Source organism: Balaenoptera ricei, chromosome 2 (genome assembly GCF_028023285.1).
Source record: "Balaenoptera ricei isolate mBalRic1 chromosome 2, mBalRic1.hap2, whole genome shotgun sequence".
Taxonomy (NCBI): domain Eukaryota; kingdom Metazoa; phylum Chordata; class Mammalia; order Artiodactyla; family Balaenopteridae; genus Balaenoptera; species Balaenoptera ricei.
Window position 1 is genome coordinate 37,732,205 of NC_082640.1, and position 16,004 is coordinate 37,748,208.

The 16,004-nt window shown below is 51.8% G+C and overlaps 1 protein-coding gene and 1 pseudogene across 4 annotated transcripts in view; both read left to right on the forward strand.

Moving 5' to 3' along the window:
- The window catches only part of BLM (BLM RecQ like helicase), a 95,811-nt gene extending 83,614 nt beyond the window's left edge, over positions 1–12,197 (forward strand). For 2 of the 4 annotated variants that reach the window (XM_059915371.1, XM_059915373.1), the window contains 3 exons: positions 3,441–3,576; positions 10,481–10,626; positions 12,139–12,197. In XM_059915371.1, the coding sequence (XP_059771354.1) occupies positions 3,441–3,576; positions 10,481–10,626; positions 12,139–12,157 (301 nt within the window). In that variant the 3' untranslated portion in view covers positions 12,158–12,197. Of the gene's footprint in view, positions 1–3,440; positions 4,015–10,480; positions 10,627–12,138 lie in introns of those variants that run through there. The other 2 variants (XM_059915372.1, XM_059915374.1) reach the window with 1 other exon arrangement.
- On the forward strand, positions 12,167–13,651 carry LOC132359110 (EEF1A lysine methyltransferase 2-like; annotated as a pseudogene).
- The last annotated feature ends 2,353 nt before the right edge of the window (positions 13,652–16,004 follow it).

A 16,004-nucleotide genomic window follows, 5' to 3' on the forward strand; every position in this document is an offset into this window, starting at 1 on the left:
TTTAAAGTTTCTTTTTATTTATATATTTTTTTTGGCTGCGTTGGGTCTTCGTTGCTGTGCACGGGCTTTCTCTATTTGGCGGCGAGCGGAGGCTACTCTTTGTTGCAGTGCGCGGGCTTCTCATTGCAGTGGCTTCTCTTGTTGTGGAGCACAGGCTCTAGGCACACGGGCTTCAGGAATTGCAGCATGCGGGCTCAGGAGTTGCTGCATGGGGGCCCTAGAGCACGCAGGCTTCAGTAGTTGTGGCTCCCGGGCTCTAGAGCGCAGGCTCCGTAGTTGTGGCGCATGGGCTTAGTTGCTCCATGGCATGTGGGATCTTCCCAGACCAGGAATCGAACCTGTGTCCCCTGCATTGGCAGGAGGATTCTTAACCACTGCACCACCAGGGAAGTCCCAACAAAGGGTTTTGTTTTCTCATCACTCTTATGCTTTCGCCAATACTTGCCACACCGGTTCTATTGCTGCAGAATCTGCAGGGCCTCCACCCGGAGGCTCCGCACACTCCCTGCCGTTCAGTAACACCTGGGAGAGCCAGCCTCCCAAGCTTTACAGGGTAGCAGAGAAGAGGCCACAGCAGGAACCCCAAGAGGTCAGTCCAGCCCCGCCATCTTCCCTTTCCTACATCTGCCTGGCTGCTGAGCTGGGTTGCACCCGCTTTGGGTGCTCTCCGCTCAACCAAGGCGGAACAAAGATAGCACTACTGTCAGGTCCTGGTGACGATCCGGACAGCGTCTTATTTCTTCATAATCACACTGCTTCTGACAGCCCCTTTTTCCTGGTTTCTGCAAGGACATGCTCTGCCCTTGCCTTGTAGGTAAGGTCTGGTAGGATTGTGATCACCCCGTCAGTCTGGAGAATGTGGCCCCAAGCATCTATGTATTGTAACAGAAATGCTTACAGGAAGAGGGAACAAGTCCTCAGGAAACTTGTGCAAGCTGTTGTGTTTTTCTTTTTCAGTTTTTCTACCTCTTTTCCTTCTGGGTAATAAAGACCAAAAATTGAGTGGGGGAAAAGAAAGGAAGGCAGATGTTACCAAATTGTCATTTCCTTGTTAAGTCCATAAACAAACATCTTGTATGTGCTAATCCGTCTGTTGGGGTACAGAAATTAAAGGCATTAGTAAATATTAGTTTAATTTTGTGGGTTTTATTTATTTTAATTCTATTTAAACTTTTAAAAGAAAAAAACTTCACCCATTTATCCTACACCCACCCCACTCCAGCCTCTTGCAACCACCAATATGTTCTCGCATCTATGAACTTGGTTTATATATATGTATATATATATATATATTTAGGTTCCACATTGTAAGAGAGGTCATACAGTATTTGTCCTTGACTTATTTCACTTAGCATAGTGCCCTCGAGGTCCATCAATGTTATCGCAAATGGCAGGATTTCATTCATTTTTATGGCCGAATAATAATTTTTGTGGTTTTTAGTGTGCAGTGACCTGCAGATGCTCTTCAGTAGGGACATTTTCTTATTTTCTTCATTTATTCCCCCATTTTGGGACATACTCATTTCCTCAGGCACTCACACAGAGTAGAAGACCTTAAAAGGCCTCTGTCCAACTCCCTGGGATTTATCATGAGGAAGCTGAGGCTTCCTGAATCTTCCCCGGGGAAGGCTTAGGTGAAGCTGTCCCCAGCCTGGTACCAGTCTCACAGGTGGGACTGGACACTGGCTCCCCCAGGCCTGCCTGGAGCACTTTCACTGCTGCACGTGGTCCACGGAGATTCCTGAAAACCCATCATGATCTCCTCATTGTTGCTAGTTAGAACAAAGTAAACCATTGACTCCCTTATTGTTTTCACAACTTTTGTTGATAAGACGGAAGCACTTTGCCCTATGGCCTAGAACCTAAGCTAGTAAGTAGTAAAACTCATATTTGTCCAAAAGCCAGTACCACTTTTGATGCTATTTTTTAATTAGCCCGTGTGTTTAAGGTGGGATTATTTTCTAGTCCCTACTGGCTAAAACCAGGAAGTAGTGTAACTTTGCTTTACCCTGTAGCAGCCTCTTTGTATCTGTGCCCCGTTACCCTCGTTTCCACTGAACCACTCTGCAAGGTGGCTTCCCACGTGTCCAGGCTGCTCACCTGGCTGAGGATCCACGCAGCCACAAAATAAACGTGGCTCTTTGCCAGAACCCTTAACACCCCACCCTACCCTCAGAGTTTCACATCTTCAGAAGAACACGCAATGAACTGGTTGTGTTCTGGGCTCTGAGTGGGAGTAAAATGGATGGCTCTGGTGAAATAGAGGCTGCTGATGGCAGATTCATTCTGCAAATCAACATAAACAGCAGGTTTTTGCTCGGGACTTAATTTCTCAGCAGGAAATCAGCATAGGGAAATTTAAGGCTGCTTCTCTGCTGGTTTAGCACATCTTTGCCAGTTCTGCAGTAAAACTGCCCTTGAGCAAGAGTTTTTAAAAAACCACTCTTCACTCAGCCCCACCAAAAGGTCATTAGCAGACTGGTGGCCCTGATACCCGGGCCCCTAAATTCAGAGATCAGATCGGAGGCCACTTGTGTGCCCTGATGCTAGGGAATTAACACCAGGCATGAATTCAGCCTGGTTATAATGGGGCGGGAAATACTCGTTTAGGGAAAGGCTAACATGCTGACCCTGTGATTTTTTTTTTTTTTTTTTTTTTTTTTACCATTTATTTTCAGGGGAGAGAAAAAGCTGTTACCTTCAGATCAGTGGGGGAAGTGAGGTGCTGGAAGGACTTTGTAATAGGCTGTGGCAGGGGCCTCTCACCCTTTTTTAAAGGCAGCGAGTGGGAGGTGAGAGCAGGCAGATCTTGGAATGTAGACCAGTGAGCGAGCCCCTGGCAACGGGGCCCTGACAGAGATGTGCCAGGTCCCAGCTGCTACGGGACCCGGGGAACCACATCTGCAGCCTTTCCCTCGGCAGGGCTGGCCAGGAGGAGGCTCGCTCTGCTCTGCTCTGCTCTGCTCCGTCTCCATCCACCCACAAAGCCCCCTTCCTCTGGACTGTGGGAGCACAGTAATTCCACAGTGTCTATTGTCTGGGCATTGAGGCCTTAAAACAAGGTATTCTCACTTCCTTTCTGTGGTCGGAGTAGATGCGGAGTGTGGATCTCAGCTCAGATGCCTGGAGGGAGGCGTGGGAGAGGGAGGGGTCTGTGAAAGGGTAGAGAGAAGGCACATGGGGTTGGGCTCAAGTCACAGAATCCTTCACGTTTTAGGAGGACAAATGTAGGACAAATTGGTGTAAAGGGCGACAGTCCTTTACTCCTTGAATTGTAAAGGAAACTGACCCCATCCAGGGCCATTATAGGCAGAAAGTGCACAGAGACATGGAACACCAAGGAAAATCATGGATTATATAGCTGCATGCAGGTTAAGAGAAAACTGTTCACTTTTGGTTTTATTTGACATTTTAATTTTCTTTTCTTTGTCGCATTTTAGGGGGTCCAGCACATGCAGAAGGATACCTTCTAAAACGAAATCCTCCAGCATATTTGGACCCAGTTCAGCTTTGCATGGCTCTCAAGCGGCATCAGGAGTCAGTAGAAAATTGGGGATTATGGCTCCACCAAAGCCTGTAAATAGGCCGTTTCTTAAGCCTTCATATGCATTTTCATAACAACCAAATCTCATCTCAGTGTACATAGATCTTAGTTGTTGTTTGTCAGCATCTGACCATCTGTGAATATAAAGCTGTTAGTTTCATTATACCATTTGTAATTTTTATCCATATCTATTAATATTTAAATAAGTGCTTGGGGTGACAGTTCTTATTTTTAAAATAAACATTTTCTTTTGAAACGCATGCATGATTTGCTGCCACTGCAAGTGTTGTGGCCGTCGTTTCTCAGAACATCTGAAGCAGCAGCTGAATCATCTCAGTGAGAGAAATTTTAAGTACAACATCATGAAACACAGAAGCCAAAGAAAAAGACTCGCATGGGACAGCATGAAACTGTAAAACTTTTTGTAGAAGACAATGTAAACAAAATTAAAACATAAATGACAGAGAAAAAAGGGAAAAAATACATGGCAAAGGATTAATATCCATGATATATGAAGAGTATCTATAAATCATTAAGAAAAAAAAGACAACCTAGTAGAAAAATGAACAAAGGATGTGAGTAGGCTGTTCTCAGAAAAGGAAATGCAAACAGCCCACAAATATGTGAAAAATGCTCCATCTCCCTCATTAAAAGTACCAATTAGAACAATGAGATGCCATTCTCTTGCCTAGCAAATTGTCAGCACTTAGATGATATTCCGAATCTGGGGTCCACAAGAACAGGGTCAAATGTTAAGAATGTATTAAATGCTGGTGACGTCCTTTAGCATCAGGGAAGCCATACTTTTCAAGACCCCTCCCTGAATCGGCTGATGGGCCAGCAAGTCTCACAGTGGGATTTTGGCACCTCTTTTCGGACTTCCAGTCCCTCATTTTTGGAGACATCTTTTCTTAGCTGTCATGCAACCTTGGTGATACCTGTTTGGTGTCCCACTTCTCTCCTTGACCTCCGTCAAGAGGGTAGAGCTGAGGAGACCTTGCCTGGGCCAAAGGTGTTGGAAGACAGAGTTGGCTGGAAGTCTGTGGCCTTGGCCTGGAGACGGTGCTGAGGCAGACCCTGCACCCACCCCGAGGGGCTGCCCTTGTAACTGCACGCCTACCTCCTGCCTCCTCCACCTGGGCCCTTGGGCCCTCGTTTAACGCAAGAGACTGGCCAGACAGGAGTCTGCTGAGGGCCATGCGCTGTTAACCTCCAGATGCCTGCAAGAGCTGACATTTTCAGGAACCATCTTTCCGGCAAGCTCTGACTCAAGTGGCCAGAAGAACCTCCTTGGGGTGAGGAGAGGAAATGGAGGGCAGAGTAGCCAGTAGTCGAGGCTGCTGGGATAATGTCGCTGGCCTGAGGTCGCCTTGGAGAGTTGGCAGTGCACAAGGGTGTCTGGCAGGAGGTCACACCCTTCTACCCTTCAGCAGCTCTGGCTTTGGGGACAGAGGGGGCAGCCTCTGCACAGAGCTGATGCCACAGACATTGGGTCACTTCCCGGCTCTGACCTCACTCGTTCATTCATTCCTTTACTGAGCCCCTCTTCTGCCCGGACTCTGGAGCTAGCTGTGCCCTCGGCAGTGCCCACTCTGCCTCCAGGGGCTCCCGGAGCAATGGGGAGGACAGGCGAAGGCAGTGCAGTGGGAGCCCCAGGGTGGAACGCAGAGTCTGTGAGCAGGGCCAGCACCACCCCCACCCCTGTCACCTACGCCTTTCACCAAGCACTGAAGAGGAACTCGCCGCAGGAACCTGAAGCCTGGAGACCTTGGAGTAGCCCGGGGTCAGGCAGGCCCCACACCCACCTCTTTAAAAATGTTGGGTTGCGGGGCTTCCCTGGTGGCGCAGTGGTTAAGAAACCGCCTGCCAATGCAGGGGACACGGGTTCGAGCCCTGGTCCGGGAAGATCCCACATGCAGCGGAGCAGCTAAGCCCATACACCACAGCTACTGAGCCTGTGCTCTGGAGCCCATGAGCCACAGCTACTGAGCCCGCGTGCTTAGAGCCCATGCTTCGCAACAAGAGAAGCCCATGCACCGCAACAAAAGAGTAACCTCCACTCGCTGCAACTAGAGAAAGCCCGCGCACAGAAACAAAGACCCAGTGCAGCCAAAAATAAATAAATTAATTTTTTTAAAAAATGTTAGGTTGGAGCAGGGTCTGTTCAATTTCTCAGTCCCCAGGAGCAGCCACAGAAAATGCAAGCAGCCTCCTTCAGTTCAGCCTCCAGCTCCCAGAGAATGCAACCGTGTCCATACAGGGCCATCTTAGGAGGACAGAAGCACACGGACTTTCCCTGAACCAAAACTGGGACCTCTGGCAGCTGAAGACAGAGGTGGTGATAGCAAAGCCAATCCAGGCTGGGCGCTGGTAGGGGTCCTCCATGAGCGCCGAAATCACCACCACCTGGGAGGAGGGGCGGGGACAAATCCACAAAGGAGCTCCAGCCTAGGACCCTTCACTGGCCTGCCCTCCACAGGTACAGGTAGGCCTGAGGGTGGGGGCTCGGGCTCTCCCACCCTCGCCATCACCCCTCTGGAGGGCACAGGAAGGATTAGAATCTGACTCTCCAGCTATATACATACCTTTCCCAGCCCCTCTCCCCTCTCCAGAGAGCTGACAAGTCCTTGCTTATCTCCAGGGACAGGGAACCCACTATCTCACTGGAAGAGAGCAAACATGGAGAGCCCAGTCTATGCTGAGGACTGTTCAGGCATTTTCACACACAGTAATTCACTCCTTTAATCCTTCCACCAGCCCTGGGAGACAGGCACATGATACCAGTCTTTTCTTATGCAGAAACTAGAGTTCAGAAAGGTTATGTAATTGCCCAAATCCACACAGCTAGGAAATGGTGGTAATTAGGGTAACATACATCTCAGTTTGCCCTGAAGAGTCCCAGTTTGCATCTGCTGCCCACGTGTAATAATTAAGACAGCTCCCTTTCATTCTTGAAAGTGCTCCAGTTTAGAAGATAAATTATAAGGAATCCAGGTCTATGCTCTTTCCCTGAACAATCCAACCTCCTCTCCCAACCCCATTTTTCCACCCAAAAAGCCCCAGGGCCTGCCTGCTCAAAACTTCAGGCCCCTGGGGCAGGCCCCAGGGACAGAAGCTGCAGAATTCTCAGCCAGCACAGCTAAGCTGTGGTTTTTTTATCCAGAAGAGGAAGCAGAGGCTGTGGTCCAGGCCCTCTTGCTCTTCTTAAGAAACTGCTCCTCCTATGGCTTGGAGCTGCTGTGAGCCCCCAAGGCCCAACCTGTGTTTGGGAGGCTCCCAGAGTGCCCCCCCCACCAGCTCTCCTGCTCTGAGCAGCAGCCTGGGTTGGTGGCAGGGGTGAATCTCACCCAACCCTGGGCCCCCATCCTGACAGAGGCCTCTGAGCAGAGGGACAATGGCCCCTAAGGCCTTTAGCGGAGGCCAGGGTGGAGTCCCCAGGAGGCTCCAGCAGTCACTTCTCACTCAAGGCAGAAATCATGTCCCCCACGTGGCATCACGGATAGGATTTGGAGAAGCAGGCTGGTGGGACGTGCTCGGGGGACCCAAGCCTCTACCAGCCCCTGCTAGGTGCCACAGGCCATGGGCCCAGCCCCCGTTTGCTAGGAGTCAAGGGCTCAATTTCCACAGTTGTGCCGGACACCACCAGAGCTGCTAAGACAAGCACCCTTGGCCTTTAGAAAGCTCCTGCCTTTCAAAAAACACTCACTCTCCTGTTCTCCCCACCCCCAGACCGACTTTCCTCAGCCAGACCCGTGTTCCCTGTTGGCAAGAGAAGAAGGAAGAAGGAAACAGAATCCCATAGAGGTTAGAGTGGACTGCTGGGCCCCTGTTCTGGTTGCGGGGCAGAGGACAGAGGACAGGACAAGAGGCTAGCCAGAAGCCTGAACTTGAGTCCACACAACCAAGTGGTTCTGAGGAAGGGAGGCATTTCCCAACCAGGGAGGAGGGCCTGAGGCCGTGTCCCTACTGCCTGCACGTGTGGGGGATGGGGTTTTGGTGTTGTCACAGCTCCACCGTGTGGTTCCAGCATCCCACAGAGAGTTTGGTGACCATAGGTAACCTGGATGGCCCCTCAGCCTACTCGGGATGCGGGAGCTCACTCCAGAGGGCCTCTGTCTGTCCCTGTGGGTCCCACACGCACGGCCTGTCCTGGTCCCACATATTCAGCCCCTGCCAGGAGCCTCAAGCTCCCACAGAGGTCGGGCCCTGGCCCCTGCCCAGCTCTGTGTGGGAGCAGAGCACACAGGTCCTTGCGTCCCCCTCCGTGGGGCAGGAGCTGGAGCCAGGTACCGCACGGGAGGTGACTGGACATCCAGACCCGGTGACCTTCACTGCTCTCGGGACTGGTCTGAAACCCCAGCCTGGAAGGAGGCGTGTTTGAGAAACGAGAACTGCAGCCGGAGTCCCTCTCACGGCCAGCACCCCGGAGCCTCCTCCCCAGCGAGGGGCCCCCAAGCCTTTCGTGACCTGGGGAGCAGGGAACCCTGCTAACCTCAAGACGGAAGCATCAACCTCTGCGGCGGCCGTGGTTTGACAGTTACTGCGAGAGCAGGCCTCCCACGCCAGCCCCACGAGCCTACCAAGTGCAGACCACACGTACCCTGCCACGGGGGACCGCCATCCACTTGTCACCGCCTGGTCCCGGCTCCCAGCCCAGCGGTCCTGCTCCCTTCGCACTCACTGGGTGACCTTTGCAAGCTCTGTGGCCTTTCTGAGCCTCAACTTCTCATCTGCACGGTAAACGTAGCCGCTGGCCCTGCCGCCCGAGCTGGTTGCCGGCACCTCTGGTCAGAGGTCCCACAAATGTTTGCTGGGCCAAACACAGAGACCCAGGCATGGCCCTGGCACTCAGCGAGGTCACAGCCAGGGAGGGAAACAGCGATTGCTCACCCCGGGGGAAGGAGAGGAGAAGCAGCCTTGGGGTATGGGGGTGCTGCGGGAACCCCCAGGGGAGACCTAGTCCAGTCCAGGGGGCACAGGAAATGAAGTTTGAGCCTTGGAGAATGAGTAGGAATTCAGAACATGAGAAGGACACCCCAGGGAACCGCAGGGGTAAAGGCTGGAGGTGTGATGGAGCTTGGCCTGAGAGGGGACCTCCCCGGGGTTAAGGACGGGCTGAGGGAGGTGGAGGAGCGGGAACCTGTCCCCAGGGAAGGCTCTGAAGCCAGAGAGACATGATCTGATTTGCCTTCGAAAAATTACTCTGACCCCAGGGTCAGAAAAGGATTGGAGTGGGTGAGGCCGGACGCCAGCAGACAGGCAGGAGGCTCTTCCAGCAAGAGAAGTAGCAGCTCTCAGGGTAGCAAGGTGACAGGAGTTGACAGATCCCACTGGCCAAGGAGGGTACATGGGGCAGGGACAGGGGCTGTTGACATGCTTTGAAGACATCCCCGAGAGATAGCGATCCCACATCAGGGAGACCAACAGTCCTGGCCCTTTGCAGGCAGGAGGACGCTTTGTTGCCTGAGGGGTCAATTTGGGAGCCCCTGGTCCAGACCCCAGTGCAGCCCCCCTGGGGCCCAGGATCTCCTGCGATGTGTGGGGTATGCATGCGTGTGCGCATGAGGGTTCTGTCCAGCCCACGCTGCCTCCTCCGAGCTTGGCAAGTAATTCCTCAAAGGCCACACCAACACCCCACAAAAAAATGCCAACTCTGTGCTAATGTATTTTTTATATTTAAGAGCATGTGATGGATGCTCTGCTTATTGACCTAGAAAGTCATCCACAGCATGTTTTTGAGGAGCCGAACAGAGTCCTACTCCTTTGCTGTAAATCCATGCCACCCTGCTGCCCAGCCTGGGACCCCAGGTCCCTCTTGGGCTGCAGGAAGGGCCATGCCATAAGGGACAGCACTCGGCATTATATGTCTCTTAAATGACAGCTCATTTTTTTAAAAAGGGTACAGAACAACATGGCTAGTAAAGATTTTATTTGTCACTTTACCTGTGTGTGTGTGTGTGTGTGTGTGTGTTTAGATAGAGAGGGTTGCTCACCAAAATATTAACAGTAGTGGAATTGAGATGATTTTTACTTTTCTGAATTGCTTGACTTTTTACAAAAAAACTCTATCATTTTTATAATCAGAATAAAGCAAGGGAGAGCCACTCGGCCACCTTGGGGTTTGGCTTTGCTCCAGAAGGGCTGTGGGGTCAGAGCCCCCAGTGGACTAGGAATAGGCTGTGGGCCTGGAGCAAGCACCCCCTCCCAGGGCCAGCCCAGGGCCAGGGCCAAGCGAGGCCAGCAGGCGTCAGTGGAGTTGAACTTGCACAGGGTGCTGAGGCTGGAGTGGCTTGTGGCCTCTAGGCTGGGGAGCCCAGGGTCCGGCCATCACCACGGGGGCCACTCTGCCCATTCCTGAGCAGAAGGCAACACTTCCCCACCTGGCCACCCTTCTCACTTGCAGGGGATGAGTGCCCTGTGCTGGGTCACCTGCCTAGGTACCAGTGGGGAGCACAGCAGGAACTCCAGCTCAAGGAGAGGGTGCTGCACGGGGGAAAGGAGAAGGGGGCCCCAGGTGGCCTGCAAGGACCCCCACCCTACAAGTCCTGCCACTCCCTCCGCAGTCCTTAGCTGAGGTCTGTGCTTTGCCCCAGACTGGGCTTCTGGCTGGAAGGACCTAGCACACAGCAGGTGCCTAATAACATTTGTTGGATGAGTGGGTGAAGGGGCCGCTATGAAGGCACCTGCCTAGATGGCCCTCCCCATGAGAGGATAAGATAGGAGGATGCGGACGGGGGGCTGGCGCCCACTGGATCTTAAAATCCCGCTGCCCACTTGGCACTGCCAGGCCTGTGGGGAGGCTCCCCCCTTACTGCTTCTGTTGGCTTCACCAAGACAAGTGAAAGTTGCCTTCCAGTTGGCCTCAGTATTCACTTAGATTTCCTTTTGTATGTGTGCATTGATGCTTTTGATTATTGGTGTCTTACTCATTCTCAGAAAGCTGGCCGATTTCCCCATTTATTGATTTTCTGGAGTCCACTCACGTGTGGGGAAGACCAGGATGCATGGAGGACTTGGAATTCAAACTTTAATCATCGCTACCTGTGCAGAGCTGCATCCCAGCTGAGAAGGCAGAAGCCTAGGTCAGTGGTTCTCAAAGCTTCAGCATCTCTGGAGGGCTGGGTAAAACAGCTTCTGGATCAGAAGATCTGGGCTGGGGCCTAAGGGTCTGCATTTCTAACACGCTCCCTGGTGATGCTGAGGCCACCAGCCACCCCGGGCACACTTTTTTTTTTTTTCTTTTTGACTGTGTTGGGTCTTTGTTGCTACGCGTGGGCTTTTTTTAGTTGCAGCGAGCGGGGGCTGCTCTTCTTTGCCGTGTGCGGGCTTCTCATTGCGGTGGCTTCTCTTGTTGCGGAGCACGGGCTCTAAGCACACGGGCTTCAGTGGTTGTGGCGCGTGGGCTCAGTAGTTGTGGCACACGGGCTTAGTTGCTCCTCGGCATGTGGGATTTTCCTGGACCAGGGATCGAACCCGTATCCCCTGCATTGGCAGGCCGATTCTTAACCACTGCACCAACAGGGAAGTCCCCGGGCCCACATTTTGAGACCTGCCTAGGGCAGAGGAAAGGGCACCAGGAGTCAGCCCTCAGGGTGAATACAAACCTCAGCTGCTGGGAACTTAGCTTCGGGCCTTGGGCAAGGCAACCTCTTTCATCCTTGGTTTCCCCCGCAATGTCAGCCAAGCCTGTAGGGTGGGCCGGAAGCCTCCAGAGGGTGTTTAGGAATGTGCGGGTGGAACAGCCTTGCTTGGTGAGAGCTATTAGCAGGAAGGGGTCTGGTGTCACGGAAAAGCTCCTCCAGCACCCAAGTACGTCTTCAACAGACTCAGCAACAGGGAAGCAGAAGCAGGAACGCTGTTTCCCGCAGGCGCTTTGCAGAGAACACTGGAGGTAAAGGAAACCTTAAAAGTGGTGGAAAGAGTGTAAGTTGAGATTTCCCAGTCCTTGCCAGCCTGTGGAGTCAAATGGGGTCACATGACCCCCCAAATTTGCTGGAGAGCGGAGTTCTGTCTCCCTGCCAAGCCAGGCAAATGCCACTTCATGATACAGTCCGTTGGGGATTTGAGATAGGGGGCTTGGGGCGCCAATGTGCTACAGAGGCTTTCCAGAAAACCATCATTACAGCATCTACTTAGAGCCTGGTCCCTTTGCCTCGACCCTACAACATCCAAAGCCAAACCTCAGAACAGAATGGGGCCAGTCACCCCGCGGGCTGTGTTTCACCAGTTCATAGCAAGGAAGACTATCAAATGGCTCTGGAGTCAGAGTGCTTGAGGTCAAAGGCCAACTGAATCCATTTATTGTGTGACCTTAAGTAAGTTACTTAACTTCTCTGTGCCTGAGAGTGATCATAATAGCATAACCCTATGGGATTGATTGTTATGAGGGTTTAATGAGATAATGCGTGATCAGCAGGTAGCACACTGCCTGACACTCACTGAACATGAACTTTTGTTATTGTAGCATAGACCCCCCTATGTTTGTGTTGTCTGTTGCTTGTATCTGTGCAGAAATTGGCGAATAAACTGCATGTAGTCCTCACTCAGGTCAGCCATTCTCAACCTGATCCTTTTTTTGAAATTGCTCTCTCAAGAAAAGAAGCCACCACCTGAGAGGGCAGTCCTGGAGAGGATGACTTCACCCCGTCTGTACTGGGCACGTGAGAGCATTGGGATGCTGTCTGTGAGAGAGAGCTGCAAACTTTCCAAGAATATGGAGATACAGGAGAAATCTGGTTATGGCTTGACTAATAAGATGGAGGCAGAAACACAAGATTCCATTGGATGCATCAGTGCTTGATACTGGAAGGGGAATGGCGTTTTACTGGCTGAACTTGTTGGTCTGATAGAGAAGGAAATGAGGGGAACTGGGAGAAAACGAAGATCTTGAAGAATATGGCTTGAGATCACTAAAAGAATAGGAGGCAAAATTTGGTTTCTCTAATATTTCTGAAATTGATTACTCTCCTTCTGCAATACAGCTTTCTGGAAGTATTATAGAGAAAGAAGGTTTATCTAACATTAAGTTGAATGTAGAAGACTTTTGGGGGCTTCCCTGGTGGCACAGTGGTTAAGAATCCACCTGCCAATGCAGGAGACACGGGTTCGAGCCCTGGTCCAGGAAAATCCCACATGCTGCTGAGCAACTAAGCCCATGCACCACAACTACTGAGCCTGCGCTCTAGAGCCCAAGGGCCACAACTACTGAACCCGCGTGCCACAACTACTGAAGCCTGTGCGCCTAGAGCCTATGCTCCACAAGAGAAGCCACCGCAATGAGAAGCCTGCACACCACAACAAAGAGTAGCCCCCGCTCACCGCAACTAGAGAAAAGCCCGCGTGCAGCAACGAAGACCCAATGCAACCAAAACTTAATTAATTAATTTTTTTTTAAAGTTATAAAAAAAGAAGAAGACTTTTTGAATCCTTCCACAAAGCTGTCTGGATTTCATATTTGTATTGACAAAGGAACTTTTGGTGCCATAAGCCTTAATCCTGACAATGCAATTGAGAAGAGGAAGCAACATGTGAAATCTCTCTCCAGGGTGAGAGAATAAACCTGACACAGGAAATGCAAGTGCAAGTAAATGTTTAGTAAGTACACAGGATGCACATGTTGAATAGATAAAGTGGGTTGGTAAAAGAAAATCATGCACATGTAAGTGGTTGGGTTTTAGAGATCAACCAAGAATAATTTAAAATTTTCTTTTGTATTTGAGATGTAAATATTTTTCTTTCTAATTAAAAAAAAAATTCCTGTAACTGCCGAACAGTTAAAAACTTTAAAGCAGTAAATGAATTTACAGAAAGCAAAAAAAAAAAAAAACCTCCTTCAGGCATGGACACATCCAGCTATATAATCATCGTAAGCAACCAGATTCTGGGTTCTGGAAATTGGCAGACAGCACCTCCTAACATAGGAGGTCTCAATACAGACTCTAGGAACCCCTGGAAGACCCAGGGATGGATGTCAGAGGGTGTATAAATCTCTAAATTGTATGTACTCTTTTTGTATGTCTGTGCAGATTTCTGGGAGAAGGGCCACGACTTTCTTCAGATGGTCAAAGAGGCCAGCACCCCTAAAAAGTTAAGAGATCCTGCCTCAGAGAGGCTGAAGAAGGCCTCAGCAGGCTCCCTGGACAGTACAGCTCCTCCCAGGAACACACAGGGGCTCCCTGAAACCAAGACCCAGGACTCAGCTAGCTCTGCACCTCCTTACCTGAGAGCCAAGCCTTCTCCAAAGTGAGGAGAGGACTCAACGCTACAAAATGGTGAGAACAAAGTAGGAAGTGTAAACCCCAGGCAAAAAAGTCTGATGACAGTTCTCCGTAATGACCAGCTGCCTGCAATCTAGTGGGGGAGACAAGCCTCGGGGAAGAGGGAGGGAGCTGCCCCATCACAGATCAAGCAGATGGTGTGCTCGGCGGGGTGGCTGGGACAGCCGGAGGATCGGGCATGGAGAGGTGTGCCGAGTCCATGGTGCAGCTCAGACTAAAACAGCCGAAGGAGTTGCAGAACAGGGTGAGTGCAGGCTCTGGGGCGTATCAGCCACGTGAGCCCTTAGCTTCCCTTAGCCTCGCTTCCTCATCTGAAAAATGGGATTTGGTGGAATGGTGGTAGATACCTGGCCTGTCTCCTCCTGGGCTTGCTGTAGAGCCAAGAAGCCCGTGCATGTTGTGATGGGTTCAAGGTCGGCTGCAGCAGCAGCTGGGGCCTGGGTAGCCTGAGTCTGAATCCCAAGTTGGCACTTCCTCCCTGGGCGCTCCTGTGTCTAATGGGGTCAGGGTGGTCCTGCCACAGGCTCGCTTCCTGGACTTCCCAGAGCATGGCGAGCGCTGGGCAAGCCGTGGCCACCGTCCTCATTCACACGCTCAGCGGGACACCCTTGGGGGCTACTGTCAGCCCCCCCTGTTTTGGTAAGAGCTGTGCAAACAGAGGGCTGGGATTGAACAATAGAGAGGACTCTAGGTGGGGGTGGGAGAGGAGGAGGAGGGGGCGTTTAGCAAGGAAAGAGCAGAAATGTCCCAGAGAGAAAAGCAGTTGCAGCTTTATTATGGGGAAGGATGAGATTCCTTTTCCCCATCTCCTCACAATAATACTCCAATAAAGTATTTCGTGTTTCCCTGTGGAATGGATCTATTCCGAGCTCAGCAGCTCCATTACAGGGAGCCTGCACTTCCCAAGCCTTTGCAGGAATCCACCCTCACCGCAACCTGTGAGAGGGTCCTGCTAGTCCCTGAGGCAGCTGAGCCCTGAAACCAGGCAGGGTTGAGCCCGGGATTCTCCTCAGGCTGCCTGATGTCACCAGGCTGGTGGGGCAGGACGAGAACAGGCCAGGGGCTAACAACACCCAGGACATGCTGAGAGCTCGACCCAGCTGCCCAGAGGCTCCTGGCCCATCCTTTTTTTTTTTTTTTTGACCAGGTCCCACTGCCTGCAGGATCTTCCCTGACCAGGGATTGAACCCGCACCCCTGCGGTGGAAGCGCAGAGTCTTAACCACTGGACCGCCAGAGAAGTCCCTGGCCCATCCTCTTGATGGAGGGTCAAGCTGCACTGCCCTGTCATGGCCCAAACCGCTCCCGCAGCCCCTTCCCTGGGCAGGTAGGGGACCCTCCCAGAAAGGCCTGACCGATCCTTCTTTAGCCGTGATCCCAGATTCCCCACCTATTCTGATGCTGCTTCCTCACCAGGACAACTCAAACTGCCGCCTGGCCCAAGGTCCTGACCAGGTCCTGGGCTGGTGATGAGGCGTGGCTATGGGGCAGTGGGTGAATGGGGTGAGGCAGGTATGAGGGGAAGTGGGGTTACTCCTCCTGGGAGGGCTGGGATTGGTGGTGTGCCTCGTGGCCTGGCCCCCCTCCCCAGTGACGCTCCAGACCAAATTTCCCCAGGGGAAGGGCCACAACCATATCTTCTCTTCAAGACCCCAAGATGGGAAGTGAGCTGCTCATGCCATAGGCAAAGACCTTCCTGCCCTCTGAGGTTGGCTGCCCTGATCCCGAGGCCCCATATCTGGGGTTGGAATTTCCAGTTCTTCAAACCTGTCTGTTCAGCCCTTCAAACCTGTTGCTGACTTGCTACGTGACCTTGGGCAAGTCACTTCCCCTCTCTGGGCCTCAGAATCCTCACCAATAGAATGAATGATCCAATATGCCCACCCACTAGGACATTCCAAAACTATGAAATGTTCATAGCCATGTGATTTTACATAATCAGAGATGCATTCCTTTAATCTGACAAAAATGTAAATGGCCCTGGTAAATGGCTCAGCAGTCCTCAACCCTGGCCTGTACACCCACATCACTTGGGATGGGAAGGGAGAGGTCCCACCCAGACCCACAGAATCGAGTCTCTGGGCCTCTAGACCTCTGGGTGGGCAGGACCTGGAGATTTGCATTTGTTAAGAGGCTGCCTAGGAGAGGATTTCAGACTTTAGAAGGCAGAGTGAGGGGAGAACA